At 44.6% G+C, this 17,299-nt stretch overlaps 1 protein-coding gene across 1 annotated transcript; it reads right to left on the bottom strand.

The window, feature by feature from the left end:
* Positions 1 to 10,565: 10,565 nt before the first annotated feature.
* Positions 10,566 to 13,288, bottom strand: LOC308288964 (E3 SUMO-protein ligase ZBED1-like; the record flags this gene model as incomplete). Its single annotated transcript, XM_080730437.1, has 4 exons — positions 10,566 to 11,036; positions 11,219 to 11,329; positions 11,984 to 12,468; positions 12,664 to 13,288. The coding sequence occupies 4 exons, from the start codon at positions 13,286 to 13,288 to the stop codon at positions 10,566 to 10,568; spliced, it is 1,692 nt and encodes a 563-aa protein (XP_080586563.1).
* Positions 13,289 to 17,299: the final 4,011 nt, after the last annotated feature.

The following is a 17,299-nucleotide window of genomic DNA, read 5'->3' on the forward strand; positions in this document are numbered from 1 at the left end:
GTCTTGAAGGAACCAGAATAAACTCTGTTGTTGTCTTGAAGGAACCAGAATAAACTCTGTTGTTGTCTTGAAGGAACCAGAATAAACTCTGTTGTTGTCTGGAAGGAACCAGAATAAACTCAGCATGAAAAGAAAGGAAACTCGGCTGTGTGTGTGTTTAGCCCCTTTTCCACTGCAGTTTTAGGACCACACCACACCACACCACACCACATAAAATATCTACATTGTCCATTACACAAAGTACCCCTATCGGTAAGAAACAAATTGACCCTTTTAACTGTGATTATAATACAATATACATTTGTATTACAACTATCCTAATTATAATACACTATAATGGATTATAACTGTGATTATAATACACTATAAAGTATTAATGTATTACTAATAGGGGTGTAACGATATAGTAACTGTATCGAAATATCGTTTTTAACTTAAAAAATCGAAATAGATCGAAATGAAAACAGCTAAAATCGAATCGCATCGTTTTATTTTGTATCGTATCGAATCGGCAGAGTAAAGAATCGATTGTATCGATACTACCTACTTGTCCATTGTATTTGGCATTTTTAAGAAGAACAAATTAAAAGGAGGGGTTTCATTACTTTTCCTTTCCATATAGCTACACTGGTCTATCGATAAATGTGTGTAATGGGTTCATGTCAAGGTGCAGGTTTGTCAGTATACATGTATTTGGAAGATAATCACTGTGTTTACTTATTTATATCCATAATAATACATGTATCCCTTAAAAACCTGCACTATCCACACCTTTCACACAGATTACATTTATTTGTTAAATAGTTACTATATCGATTTTAAATCATTGAATCGAATTGTATCTTATCGCCATGAATGAACCAATATCGTCCATGTATCGTATCGTCAACCATGTATCGTGATATGTATCGAATCGCTATTATAATGTATCGTTACACCCCTAATTACTATGATAATTATAATGCACTATAATAGATTATAACTGTTATTATAATACACTATAAAGTATTAATGTATTACTATGATAATTATAATGCACTATAATAGATTATAATAGTGATTATAACACAATAGAATGTATTATTTATCATATTACAACTATATCCTGGTGGTCTAAATGAAAAGTCAGTGAGTGATCAGTCATTATGAAGTGTTTGGCCCTGTTTGGCCTAGCTCAGACATACTCTAGATTGGATACTTTTTGTACCACGTTTAGTACCACTTTCACACCACTCTACCCCAGGTCCTTGTAGTGGAAAACCTGGCACAAGTGGGCGGTGTGGTGTGGAGTGGTGTGGAGTTGGGCCAGTGGAAAATGGGCTTTTGTGTGTGTGTGCGTGCATGCGTGTGTGTGTGTGTGTGTGTGTGTGTGTGTGCGTGCGTGCGTGCGTGCGTGCGTGCGTGCGTGTGCGTGCGTGCGTGCGTGTGTGCGTGCGTGCGTGTGTGTGTGTGTGTGACTGTGTGCGTGTGACCTTCAAACTCCCCTCTTCTAATAATACTTGTTTTGTCCCCTTCAGTTTCCTTAATCTACTCAATCTAATTATAAAACAATTAGTCCTGGTCGAGTGATTTGATTGGACAAGAGACATTGTTATGAGTAATGACACAATATTTACTGTTAATGTCTCTCTCAGCAGAAAGTAACTGATTACATCTACTCTCTAAGAAAGTAACTGAGTAAATCTACTCTCTATAGCAGGTAGCAGGCCAAAGACCCCTGAGAGAGATGAAGCAGGGACCCCTTAGTTGAGAGAGAGATGAAGCAGGGACCCCTTAGTTGAGAGAGAGATGAAGCAGGGACCCCTTAGTTGAGAGAGAGATGAAGCAGGGACCCTTAGTTGAGAGAGAGATGAAGCAGGGACCCCTTAGTTGAGAGAGAGATGAAGCAGGGACCCCTGAGTTGAGAGAGAGATGAAGCAGGGACCCCTTAGTTGAGAGAGAGATGAAGCAGGGACCCCTTAGTTGAGAGAGAGATGAAGCAGGGACCCCTTAGTTGAGAGAGATGAAGCAGGGACCCCTGAGTTGAGAGAGATGAAGCAGGGACACCAATTCAGAACCTTTTTCAAATGGCCCTGTTCTAGCGCCACCCTGAGGTCGATGTTTGCAAAACACATTTCTGTACACTACTCTTACAGATTTTGCTTACAGCCGCGTCCATGTATCATGGACGCTTCCAAGGTCCATGCCGCTTTACGGCCGCGTCCGGGGCCGCCTTTCCCGGCCGGCTCCAGGACCACCCATGATGTCCACGGCCCGCTTTTTTTTTCCATTTCAAACCAAAACCAAAGCAGAGAGAAGAACACACAGCACTGTTCAGTACACATGTACACACACACACACACACACACACACACACACACACACACACACACACACACACACACACACACACACACACACACACACACACACACACACACACACACACACACACGTACGTACGTGCACACAGCTCCAGGCCACAGGGTGTCAGTGTAGTCAGGGACCATCTGCTCATCACAACAAGTCAAACAACACAGCGTCGTTCTGCTCTCTCCTCTCATTAACATGCATATCCTATCATATCATCCAGGGACGTGCTGGCCACTGGGAAAAGCAGGACAACTCCCGAAGGGTCGGTTCATTCGCGTCTAGCAGATGTCCAAGCGTGTCTAGGAACGAGCGCTCGTTTTATGGTTAGATGTCACAGTTATTGTCCACGACATTGAGTTATTGTCCACGACATTCAGTTATTGTCCATGACATTGAGTTATTGTCCACGACATTCAGTTATTGTCCATGACATTGAGTTATTGTCCATGACATTCAGTTATTGTCCATGACATTCAGTTATTGTCCATGACATTCAGTTATTGTCCATGACATTGAGTTATTGTCCACGACATTCAGTTATTGTCCATGACATTGCAAGCGGCGCGAAGGCCAGCGGACCTTGGTCCTGCTCTTCGCGCCCGAGCGCCGCAGGCGCGAGTGCCCGCGAAGAGCGGCCGCGTGAGTTACGAAGCCGTGGTGAATGCAATCGTTATATTTATGCCCAGGCCGTAAGGCCTGGGCAAGGCCACGATAAACGCCACGATAACCTCCTAACGCATTCTATTCACCTCCTCTGCGCGGTCCAAGTGACTACAATGGAGCGCTCCCTACCTCCGGTTCAGCCAATCACAGGGGGCTCGGCGGGGACCGGAACTTGTACAAGCTTGGACATCCACTAGACGCGGTTCATTCCCAGCCGGTCCAGGCCGGCCATTAGGAAAAAGATATAAATAAAATGTCGGCCTTTGTTCCATTTTGGGGGCTGGGCGGCCAACAAAGTAAATCGTCACTGTCGGGCAGAAACCTCATATCTCCAAGTCTCAAATTTGTAGATTTTTTTCGCAAAGCAAAGCCCTGCTTCATCATGCAAAGCTGTAGTGAAAACAGCTGTGCTTGTAGATCGGCTGTTTTCACTAGTTTAAATCATTTTTAAAATGATAAATACAAAACAAACGGTTTCGGACATCCAAGGTTTCCACCCGACAACGACGAAATATAACTCATGTACAGTAATTGGCCCACTGGCTTGTCACTTGTCATGATCTGAAATGGCAAATCTTTGAGTAGCAGCAGCGCTATAGAGAGAGATCTCTCTCTATAGCGCGCAATGAGGGCCTCTGCAACTCTTTTTCCCGGGCTGAATCAGGGGCCCAGCACGTCCCTGATATCATATCATTAACATTCATAACAGATCATAACATTAACATTCATACGCACGCATTTGGCAGAAAGTCATTCCATAAATATAATATCATGTGAACTCATTCCATTGTTTTCCTGACCCACAGTAAGACAACACATTTCCTTTGTTGTCTTGACCTAAATTCACTCTGCTTTCACTTGGGGACAGCAATCTGTTGCCAAACCAAAGACTGATGCATGTTGTGTTTACAGGACAGTCTGCCCTGCTAGAGCCTCGCGACGCAACCTTCTATCAACACAATGGAATGTTAATGCTGTTGATTTCATCCACTAAAACTATGACGAAAAATGTTTGTCGACTGCGTTTTTTTCACTGACGAAAACGAAATAAAAACGAAATAAAAACTAAGCTGTGATGACTAAAACTAAGACTAAATATATTGACAATTTCGTCAACAAAATAAAAACTAGACTAAAACGTTAGGGAGGGACTGGTGGAGAAGAGAGACATTTTGGTTGCTCTCATGGTGTTGCGTGCTGAAAATAGCAGATCTACAAGCTCACAACGCGTCGCAGCTATTTTCAGCACACAACCAAGTGTAAAATCAGTCATTACGATGCCATCAAGGCCTGCCAAAATACATTTTAGTCGACTAAATCAACTGTAGATTTAGTCGCCTAAAACCTTATGATATTTAGGCAACAAAAATGTGTCTAAAACTAAAACTTTTCAGGTGACTAAATTATGACTAAAACTAAATTACATTTTATTCAAAAGACTATGACTAAAACTAAATCAAAATTTGCTGTCAAAAACAACACTGTGCTGTATGAGTGTGTTGGGACGTATGATGTAGGCCAGGGGTTACCAAACCTTTTTGTCTCAGGTCACCCCATAAATATTGTTTTAATCCGAGGCACCCCTACATTATAATTTTCACTCCCAGCACCTTATATTTATAGCATATCATCGTTGTCGGGTGGAAACCTTGTATGTCCAAAACCGTTTTGTATTTATCATCTATAAAATGTACTAAATGTACTAAACTAATGCAGGTCTACAAGCACACAACGCCTCACATCGCGAGGTGTTGCATGCTTGTAGATCTGCTGTTTTCACTAGTTATGTGTGACAGTCTTGTATGATGAAGCAAGGCTTTGCTTTACCAAAAGAGGTACACATTTTGAAACTTGGAGATACAAGGTTTCTGCCCGACAGTGACGATATTTTAGTGATTATGTTGTGAGGAAAACGTTGAGATAACAGCCATTTTGGTTAGAACTGACTGAAAATAACTTTGTACTTCAAGTTTAAAATGATACAAAATATATTTTTAAATGACCAAATAAATTTCAAATATTATCACATTATCTCGCGGCACCCCTGGACTGCCGTCGCGGCACCCCTGGACTGCCGTCGCGGCACCCCTGGACTGCCGTCGCGGCACCCCTGGACTGCCGTCGCGGCACCCCAGGGTGCCCCGTCACCCCAGGGTGCACCGTCACCCCAGGGTGCCCCGTCACCCACTTTGAAAACCCCTGATGTAGGCTCATCACCTGGACGTATCCTCAGTGATGAAGGCCAAGCTCATCTGGGTTTGGGGTCACCTCCCTTTGAGGGTTAGGGTTAGGGTTAGAGGGACCCCTCCATCACAGGGTTAGGGTTAGAGGGACCCCTCCATCACAGGGTTAGGGTTAGGGTTAGAGGGACCCCTCCATCACAAGTTCCTTTGAGGGTTAGGGTTAGGGTTAGAGGGACCCCTCCATCACAGGGTTAGGGTTAGGGTTAGAGGGACCCCTCCATCACAAGTTCCTTTGAGGGTTAGGGTTAGGGTTAGAGGGACCCCTCCATCACAGGGTTAGGGTTAGAGGGACCCCTCCATCACAGGTTCCAGACATTTAATTCAGCAGTGGAACTGCAGGCTCAAACAAACACCAAGAGCGTCTCCAGCCATCCGTTCAGCCTGTGTTATTAAACACTGAGCAAACAGAGGAGAAAGGAGCTGCTCCAGTCATGAATCCTCCGGAGAGTCAACACTCAAATCCTGCACTGTGTGTGTGTTATACTGTACACACAGGGGCGTCACAGCACATTCTGGGCCCTGGGTACAAGGATTCACTGCGGGCCCCCCATGAATGTGAACTATTGAAAAATAGCAGATCTACAAGCTCGCAGCGCGACACTATTTTTGAAAAATCGTGAAAATGTGTGCAAGAAACCTAGTATGTTTCCATGTCAGTGGTGCTCAAACTTTTTCATGTCAAGGACCCCCAAGATGATATGTATTTGGCCACGGACCCCCATCTCAAAATATTTAGTTCCAGGGCAAAATTTGAGTTACAAATGTTTGATTAAAAAAATACATATATTCAAAGATTTTAACTCATTTTCACAACTTAAAAAAAAAAAAAAAAAAAAAAAAAGATCGCAGATCTACGAGCTTGTTTATCTGCTATTTTTCACTGGCTAAAGTTACTGGGGCCCCTTCACCTTGGGCCCTAGTAACTCAGTCCCCCCCCCCCATGTGACACCCCTGATGTGTACACACACTCTGCCCTGCACACGCACACACATTAATAACAACACACTCTGCTCCGCACATATTAATAACACACATCCCAGCACTTAATAATGTCCTGTTGTCTAGCACGCACACACACACACACACACACACACACGCACACACGCACACACACACACACACACACACACACACACACACACACACACACACACACACACACACACAGAGTGAGTCATTTATAACCCCATAGCGTTGGGTATACAGGACAGGATAATCCCGTGATGAATCGGGGTGCTGCAGGCTGGGTGCTCTGATGGGTGCCTCCGGGTGCCCTTCACAGCTTGTCAACGCAGCGGCCAATCATAAACAGCATATAGAACTGTTGGGGGGGGGGGGGGGTTAGCAATGCAGAAAAGATGAAGACGTGTTATTGAGGAGGGGAGGGTAAATGTGGCGTAGAAACTCCTCCCCCTCATCCATCCTCATGGAGAACCAACCAGACACTGACTGCTCTCGCGTAGCCAGACAACTATTCCACAATCTCCAAATGCTATAATATTGAGTCTGGAACGGCAGCTCCCGAACGGCGAGTATCGGAAGTAGCCACTGCTGCACTGAACTGTAGTCCCATTGGAAACATAAAAGAAACACACTAGCACAGACATAGTCATTATAATGAACTGTAGTCCCATTGGAAACATAACAGAAGCACACTAGCACAGACAGAGTCATTCTAATGAACTGTAGTCCCATTGGAAACATAACAGAAGCACACTAGCACAGACAGAGTCATTCTAATGAACTGTAGTCCCATTGGAAACATAACAGAAGCACACTAGCACAGACAGAGTCATTCTAATGAACTGTAGTCCCATTGGAAACATAACAGAAACACACTAGCACAGACAGAGTCATTCTAATGTACTGTAGTCCCATTGGAAACATAACAGAAACACACTAGCACAGACAGAGTCATTATAATGAACTGTAGTCCCATTGGAAACATAACAGAAACACACTAGCACAGAGTCATTCTAATGAACTGTAGTCCCATAGGTAGGGGTTGTGCCGCACTGATTGACAGGTGCAAACTAATAAGGGACACAGGTGCAACAAGCCAAGTGATGGCATGGCATGGCATGGTATGGGCACGGAGGGAGAGGGTTAGGGTTAGGGTTACATTTTATCACTGCATGAATTAAAACAACATTTTATCACTGCATGAATTAAAACAACATTTTATCACTGCATGAATTAAAACAATATTTTATCACTGCATGAATTAAAACAACATTTTATCACTGCATGAATTAAAACAACATTTTATCACTGCATGAATTAAAACAACATTTTATCACTGCATGAATTAAAACAACATTTTATCACTGCATGAATTAAAACAACATTTTATCACTGCATGAATTACAACAACGTTTTATCACTGCTTGAATTACAACAACAGAACAAAGTCAACAAACACAAAACTCTTTTCTTTTTCAAATAACACGTTTCATATTTAATCATCGTTACAATGAGAACTAATGACAACATAATGTCATGATTTAATAACAATGTTATCATTTAATGAACAGCAAAGATCTCCATGTATCACTGAAGAGCTGCCAACTGACCCCGGGTGTGTGTGTGTGTGTGTGTGTGTGTGTGTGTGTGTGTGTGTGTGTGTGTGTGTGTGTGTGTGTGTGTGTGTGTGTGTGCGTGCGTGCGTGCGTGCGTGCGTGCGTGTGTGTGTGTGTGCGTGCGCGTGTGTGTGTGTGTGTGTGTGTGACAGGTGGTCCCGTGCCGGGGACCCCCAGGGGTCCCTCAGGGGTCCTCAGATCCTGGTTCACTTCCCTGACTGGGCTCAGTTCCATTTCATTTATTATTATCTATTCTGGAGGCTACGTTCCATTTAATTTATTAACAGCCCCATATTTGTCTTCCTACGGATAATAACACTGTTGGATCAACAACAGAACACTACAGCAGTGGTTTTCAAAGTGGGTGACGGGGCACCCTGGGGTGCCGCGACGGCAGTCCAGGGGTGCCACAAGATCATTTGATAATATTTGGAATTTATTTGGACACTTGGAAAAATATTTAGTATCATTTTAAACTTGAAGTACAAAGTTATTTTCAGTCAGTTCTAACCAAAATGGCTGTTATCTCAACGTTTTCCTCGCGACATAATCACTAAAATATCGTCACTGTCGGGCAGAAACTTTGTATATACCCGCACCGCCGCGGAGAAAGTGCGGCCCCGCCGCCCTGTTGAGTCCTCCGGGCAGACTGCATCCTGCAGCGTCGCAGATGTGAGCTGCTGTGAGCTTGTACGGCCACTTTTGGCACGCGCAACACGGTGTGATGACCAAGGGTCTCCGTGTGTAACAACCGGTTTGTTTTGTGGGCCAACGCTATACAATGGACGTTAATTAAGCGGCGGGGGAAAGTGTTATAGGAGGACGATATGGACCAGAACGTCATATTTTATTCGCATTTATTGTCTGACCCGTTTCCATTCACAAATGCGCTTTTAGTTTATTCGACAAGCCTCAAAATCCTCCTCCTCCAAGCGGATATTTTTTTTGCGGATAATGAAAGTTTATTCGCATTTTGAAGTGTTTCCATGAAATGATTTTGCGAATAAGCCGTTAATGCGCAAAAAGTGGCTTTATGGAAACGCCACTATTGTGACTCTCATGTTGTCAAAGACTCTACCTACCTATAACCTACTGTATCTATGTATCTATCTACCTACCTACCTACCTACCTACCTACCTATCTACCTACCTACCTACCTACCTACCTATCTACCTATCTACCTATCTACCTACCTATAACCTACTGTATCTATGTATCTATCTACCTACCTATCTATCTATCTATCTATCTATCTATCTATCTACCTACCTACCTACCTACCTACCTATCTACCTACCTACCTACCTACCTTCCTACCTACCTACCTACCTTCCTACCTTCCTACCTACCTACCTACCTACCTACCTTCCTACCTTCCTACCTATCTACCTACCTTCCTACCTTCCTTCCTACCTACCTACCTACCTACCTACCTACCTACCTACCTACCTTCCTACCTTCCTACCTATCTACCTACCTACTTACCTACCTACCTACCTACCTACCTACCTACCTACCTACTGTATGTATGCATCTATTGATCACCCATCAAAGTGACTCTCATGTTGTTAAAGTCTCTTTGCAAAGAAAACAAAAGGACAAAGCAGCCATTAAGCCTCAGTAATAAAAGTCAAATCATATCACAATAAAAGTCATATATATATCACAATAAAAGTCATATCACGCAACATTAAATATCTATTAATTAGAGAAGAGAAGCTACGCTGCACTTTGTTTATTGAAGAAAAACTAACCAAGCCTCCGGGTTCTCAACGTGTGGTTCAGGGACCCCCAGGGGTCCCAGCATGACCCCCCCCCCCCCCCCCCCCCCCCCCCCACACACACACACACACACACACACACACACACACACTGTAGTTTTACTTGACTAAATACCATAGGAATGTGTGTACATCCAATGTGAAACAGAATGATCTCACATATTGTCGTTGTCGGGTGGAAACCTTGTATCTCCAAGTTTCAAATTTGTACGTTCTTTCGCAAAGTATAAAGCCCTGCTTCATCATACAAGGCCGTCTCACAAAAGTAGTGAAAACAGCAGATTTTGTAGATCTGCTGTTTTCACTAGTTTAAATCATTTTTAAAATGATAAATGCACAACCAACGGTTTTGGACATACAAGGTTTTCATCGGACAATATAAATTAGAGGTGGGGCAACGATTAATTTTTTTTTAATCGCGATTAATCGCACTCAATCCTGGAGTTAATCGCGATTATCGCGATTAAATTGCTCATTTTAAGTCTGCCGAAGGCATTCAAAATATGCGTGTGCTACATAAATAATGACCAGAAGTAAGTCCTTGAGAACGGGTTTCTGTTTATTCAATTAAACATGAATAATAATCAGTCATTTAAAGATAACCAGTAGGCAATTTTACACACAGGTCTGTCTCCATGTGGACAAAGTTCTTTCCTGAACTACCTGGAATGAACACCAGAGGGTGTAAGAACAACAACCCAGCTTACATAAGGTCATGAAGAACTGCTTAAGCCTCTATCACAGTCTAAGGTGAAGAGCTAACACCTCACCATGGTGTAGTTCTCTAGCTATCACCTAGCTACCAAATACTACTGTATCGTCTCTTTCAGTTTTAGGTGAAAGCTAGAAAACTACACCGTGGTGAGGTGATAGCTCTTCACCTTGGACTATGACAGAGGGCAAGGCTTTAGCTTTGTGACATGGCTTGGGTCAATAAGTCCAACATCTACTTCTCTTTCTTCCACCAGTCACTCAGGCAGACCAGCTTGTTCACATTGTCTGGGGACAAGCTAGATCTTCTCTTCTGTACAATATGGCCTGCTAAAGAGAACAGTCTCTCGCATGGGACACTTGTGGCTGGAGTCCCCAAGTACTTCCGGGCAATGTTGGCCAGATTACCATAGCAAGCGGTGTGCTCCGACCACCACTTCAGTGGACACTGATCCTCGCTGGCACTGGGCTCTACCTTGTACCTCTCCACAACATTGCTTGCTGGTGTCTCCTCATCAGACTCTGACTCTGATCCCATCAGTAGCAGGGTCTTCTTATTCAGTGGCTCAGGGTTCTCCTCCATGGACGGCTGCAGAGCAGGTTCTTCTGCCTTCACCAGCTCACTCAGCTTTGCCCACACTGGCTCCCTCTCTGCTCTGGGCAGGCACTTGAGGTCCTTAAATCGTGGATCCAGACTAGTCGCCACCTTTGATGAAAAAAAGAAGAAAAAAAAGAAAAGAAAAAGAAAAGATTGATTACAATTTGATTTACTTTCCACATCCAACCTCCATATTTCTTCCTGACTTAATCTATTCATTGACCATTGCCTTAACAGTCTATAACGGTTAGATAATACAGCTATCTTCTGGTCTGCTCAGTCTGACATACCTTCAGCCAAACCAGGTTTAATTTCTCCCTCCGCTGGTCGAGGTCCTTGGTGAAGGCAGCCTTGAACCGCACGACATAGGCAGGATCATCATCTGTGATCTTCATAGATCGCTGGAGGTGGCACAGGGCAGGTAGAACCACCGAGCTGGATACATGGATACATACTTTTGCCCACCAAGGAGATCAGTGATGTACCTACACACACACACACACACACACACACACACACACACACACACACACACACACACACACACACACACACACACACACACACACACACAGCAACAAATACAAAATGAATGGCCAATTAATTTAACTCAGATCACACACACACACACACACACACCCCAATAGGCTACATAAAATAAAAAATCGTTTAACTCAGATTACACACACACACACACACACACACACACACACACACACACACACACACACACACACACACACACACACACACACAGCAATAAATAAATAATGGCCAATTAATTTAACTTAGATTATACTTTTAAATTCTGAATCATCACATTACATATGTTTCTCAAATACAAAGTGACTTTTAAAAGAACTTGCATGCAATTCATGAACACTATCATACCTGCATGGCTCTAGCAGTGTCTCCAGTCTTGCCATCTTCTCATATTCAGCATCAGTAGGGAGAGTCAGACTGTGCTTCTCATCTTCTCATATTCAGCATCAGTAGGGAGAGTCAGACTGTGCTTCTCATCTTCTCATATTCAGCATCAGTAGGGAGAGTCAGACTGTGCTTCTCATCTTCTCATATTCAGCATCAGTAGGGAGAGTCAGACTGTGCTTCTGCTGGGCCAGCGTTGCGTGCAGTGGGTCTCTGTTACTCCTCACGCGCTTGATCATTTCGAGGGTGGAGTTCCAACGTGTTGGGACGTCTTGCACGAGTGGCTCCTCTTTGTGTTTAAGGGAGGCTTGTTGGGCATGCAGCTCGTCTGTGTTGGCCGCGCTGTGTTTGAAATGTCCAACCACTTTACGACACTTTCCCAAAACAGCATCAAAACCCCCGTCACGAAGTGACATTACAACGGCCCTCTGGACAAGATGCGCAATGCAGGGCAGATGCTCGAATGGCAGTATCCTCCCTGCTGCTATCATGTTGGGAGCGCTGTCTGTTCCAATCGTTGTGATTTTGTCTTGTATCGCCCACTGATTGGCGACGCTGAGAAACTGCCTGGCACACGCGTCTGCAAAGTGACGCTCCTCGGTTTTAATCACACCTAACGTTAGGAGTCAGGACAGACAGAATAAGTTAAGTCAATAACAATCAGTTAAACAACAATGAGCAATCAATCAGCAACTGAAAGATAACATTAGGGCAAGCTAACGCAAGCCCTATAAGGTTAGCTGAAGGCAAAGCTGTGTATATTTGGCTTCATTAGCTAAATTAGCCTACATTACATAACATAGCCTACCTAAGGCGAATGAGTGAAGTTCCCAGTTGGCATCGATCAGATGTACAGTAACGCCGAGGTAGTTTTCGTTGCCAAGAGATGTCCAATGGTCCCCAGTGAGTGCTACACACGTCACCCCAGCCAACTTCACTTCTTTCACGGCTCTCTCTGTGGCGTGTTGGTCATGTATCCTCCTCACGATAGTTCGCCTGGCAGGCAGTTTGTAAGTTGGGTCTCCTGTCGCAGCCCGGAGAAGAAGCTCTAGACCATCATCTTCAACCACGCTGATAGGCCGACAGTTGATGGCAATCCACTGAGCTAGGAGGTTAGTCAATTTCGCAGATAGAGCTGCGCTGATGGGCTTGCCTCGGTCGGTGCACTCGTATAGTGTAGTTTGACGAACCCGACTACTCCCTGGAGCTTCAGTAGTACTTGGCCCGGCGGCCCCAGCCCCCGCGTCCTCCATATCAAAGCGATGTTTCGCTTTTAGGTGGTACTTAAGACTGGAGGTGCTCCTACAGTAAACTAACTCTGCTTTGCACAAGGTGCAAATAACCTTGGTCTTGTCGAGGTCTCCATTGGGAAGCTTCTTGTAAACAAATTTGCCCTGAAGCACGCCCGGGCTCACAGCGGCGGCAGCATCCATGTCAGCTGGTGTTTGTGTTTGTCATTGATGTGATGCCCCACACATGTAGGTTGTCATTAGAGGTGTGCCTGCCTTGCTGACTGTCTCCAAATAGGTGAGCCGGGTGGGGCCTCATTGGCTCGTTGGGCTAATGGCTCATTGGAGAGCACCTGGGCCCGGTGCCTCCAGGAGTCTATAAAAAGCCAGCCCATGCCATTCTGAAGGAGAGATCCGGAGGAGGCAGATGTCTCCACCAGCCTTTGCGCCATGCCCTTGTTCTGTTATGTTTAGTTAGTTCTAGCTTTACTTTCCATCCAACACCCTGCACTACACCATGTTCCACTCATCCACATTTACACCACTGATCACTGACTCCACACTTCATAGGATCCTTTTTGCCTTGGTTGCTGTTGACAACCTTATTTAGGTTTATTGTCCTAGGCCTATCTTTAATAAATACACTTTGTTACACTTTTGCCATGTCTCCTCTCCCCTTCGTTTTGTTACTGCTTGAGCCAGCCGTGACAAATGGGGGCTCGTCTTAACGTGAGTATTTGAACTTTAAACTTTGGTTAAAGTTAAATATTTTGTGCGCGCGCCTACAGAGGTGTTTTTGATAGCCGGTTTGTAACTAGAAGTAACTGGGGTTTCCCTGTGTCGTGGGGTAATTTTTGCCAATTTGATGCGGTTGGGGAGTTTGGCTCTGGATTCCCCATGGTCTAATTTGACGCGGTTTTCAAATTATTTTTCGGTGCGTGCAGTCTTTTGTTTGCTGTTTTGTTACCGTTAAAATGCATTTTTTGAGTTACCGTGTTTTTGCGTGGAGTTATTTGAATGTAATTGGAAGATGAGTTTTTGACACACTGGTACTGAGGTATTGAGTATTTGGTTGTATTGAGCTGGTGCTGGTTGTCCCAGGTGAGGCACAGCCACGCTTGGTTCTTTAAACCTTCGTGGGTTTATTATTTTTCTTGTAGTTTGGGGTCACTATTGCGCCTTCCGGGGGCACAGTACTTGGACGGCAGCGTGACTATCAACTGGTTGCGTTGTCCCCAGTATATTAGTGCATAATTTCCCACGCAGACCTCAGATAGGGTTGAGTTAGATAAGTTTGAGTTAGGCAGATAGGGGGACGCTCCTGTGTGCTCAGCCACTCCTGTTTGCTCAGCCGAAGTTTGTGTCAGTGTGTTAAACTTTTGTCCATTGCATTCAAACGTAACTATGGCTCAAATTGATGAGTTTGTGGCGTCACCGTCCGACGAATTTTTGGATGGTTGTAGTAAGGAGCAGCTTTTGGAAATTGCTGATCATTATAAGGTTGACGTTGGGGACAGGAGACGCAAAACCCAAACCATTAAATTGGTGTTGATGGCCAATTTAGGAGAGATTGGCATATTGCCAGAGACCGAAACAGGGGGAAGTGACGGCACTGTGTTGCCATTACCAGGTCAAGTTAATTTTTCATTTGAACAACAAAAAGAACTGTTGCTTATTCAGCTCGAAATGGAGAGGACAAAGCAACAGGGGGTGATTGAAAAGGAAAGGGTTGAAATTGAAAAACTCAAGATTAATTTGCAGAGGGAGAAGGTAGAACTGGTAAAAGAGGGTAAAATGGATCAGAGTCTGTTGGCTACTGGGGGAGGCTCAGCTGTTGAAAAGCGGCCTTTTGATTTGGTTACTAATTTGAGGTTGATGCCAAAATTCAATGAGAAAGAGCCTGAAACTTTTTTTTCTTTGTTTGAAAGGTTGGCAGACTCGAGAGGTTGGCCTGCGGCTGACCTGACTGTGATGCTACAGTGCGTTCTCACTGGGAAGGCACAAGAGGCCTATTCTGCGTTATCAGTAACTGATAGTTTGAGCTATGCTAATGTTAAAGCTGCTGTCCTTAAAGCGTACGAGATGGTGCCGGAAAGTTATCGTCAGCGCTTTAGGAATAATAGGAAAACTGACGACCAGTCATATTTGGAGTTCTCGCGGGAACTGGTCATCAACTTTAACCGGTGGCGTATGGCTGCAGGTGGGGACACAATGGAGAAGTTATGTCACTTAATACAGTTAGAGCAGTTTAAAATTGCCATTCAAAGTCGTATTGCTACTTATGTCACTGAACAGCAGACTAAAACTGTTGCAGAAGCTGCTGTGTTGGCTGATCAGTATGTGTTGACACACAGAGACTGGGTACCGCGGGGTGCCCAAGTTACGCACCGGGAGGGTGTCACATCCAGCCATGGGGAGGGTGGTCACAGCGCGCCTTTCCATAGGAATTCGAAACCGGAGGACGGGAAAAGTTGGGCTGCCCGTGACGGTGAAAAAGCATGTCATTACTGTGGCCGGAAAGGTCACATTAAAGCAGACTGTTATTCCTGGAAACAAAGAGATGGAACGATGGAGGTGAAGTCGACTGCGGCCATTGGGCCTGTGTCAAATGTGAGGTCGGTAGGTCCTCTACATGAGAGCGAGAGTAGTCTCGGCGGTGTAGATGAGGCGTTTCGACCGTTTGTGGAAAGGGGGTTTATCTCTCTTGTGGGCTCACAGGAAAAAGTACCTGTGACAATTCTGAGAGACACAGCGGCGATGAGCACGTATGTTCTTGACTCACTCCTACCATTCTCTTCACAGTCTGCGACTGGGGATGCCATGTTGAGCCGTGGTATGGGCATGTCCGTAATCCCTTCTCCTATACACAAAATCAATCTAGAATGTGGCCTGGTTCAGGGCCCGGTGGAGGTGGCGTTGCGTACTGCTTTACCGGTGGCTGGGGTTGATGTTCTCCTGGGTAACGAGCATGCTGGGGCTCGTGTGTGGGAAAATGTGTCAGCACCTCCATTGTTGAATCGCATTATCTCCTCTAAGCCTACTAATGTGATCTGTTCAAATGCTAAAGTGAAAATTAAGCGTTTGTTTGGTCAGCGGTCTGAACGTCGGAAATTCAGACCGGGTGAGCAGGTGTTTGCTCTGTTGCCTTTTCAAGCAAAGCTTACAGGTCCATACACTGTTGTGGAGCGTATGTCGGAGGTCAGCTACCTCATTTCAACTCCTAATTTTCGCAAAACTACTCAGTTATGTCATGTAAACCTGTTGCGACCTTGCCACGGTCGTGAGTCAGCCATCATCAGTCCATCTTCTCAGTCAGTGGCAGTGACTGAGGTAGAGGACTAAATGGTTGATGTGTAGAGCTGTTAAACCAGTGTACCAGTGTCCATATCTAATGCTTGCTGTCTCTTGTTTTTTTTTTAGTGCCTGGTGTTGCAATCCCTGGCCTGTCCTGCTCCTTGACGGCATCAATGCTAGCTGAAACACCTGATCCAGCCGTTGAGGGGGGAGGAGAGTCCAGGAGTATTGCAGGGCCAGGGCTATAGTATAGAGTGTTAATAGTGCACTCTATTGGTTGACAAATCATTGAAAGGTCCTTAAAATGTAGTAAAACCATGGTATACATTAATGTTAACATTGATGATGTAGAATGCACTGATTTGGGGGTATATTATTGCATTTTGGTTTAATGGGGTTTGTTATCATTTTGTTATCCTTAATTGAATTAAATTAAGCACCTTAAGTAAATAGTTTATTTACTGGGCCATGGATCCTAGTGGGATCCATGACTTTAAGGGGGGGGGTGTGATGCCCCACACATGTAGGTTGTCATTAGAGGTGTGCCTGCCTTGCTGACTGTCTCCAAATAGGTGAGCCGGGTGGGGCCTCATTGGCTCGTTGGGCTAATGGCTCATTGGAGAGCACCTGGGCCCGGTGCCTCCAGGAGTCTATAAAAAGCCAGCCCATGCCATTCTGAAGGAGAGATCCGGAGGAGGCAGATGTCTCCACCAGCCTTTGCGCCATGCCCTTGTTCTGTTATGTTTAGTTAGTTCTAGCTTTACTTTCCATCCAACACCCTGCACTACACCATGTTCCACTCATCCACATTTACACCACTGATCACTGACTCCACACTTCATAGGATCCTTTTTGCCTTGGTTGCTGTTGACAACCTTATTTAGGTTTATTGTCCTAGGCCTATCTTTAATAAATACACTT

Source organism: Nannobrachium achirus (assembly GCF_963921795.1).
Source record: "Nannobrachium achirus genome assembly, chromosome: 7".
NCBI classification, from domain to species: domain Eukaryota; kingdom Metazoa; phylum Chordata; class Actinopteri; order Myctophiformes; family Myctophidae; genus Nannobrachium; species Nannobrachium achirus.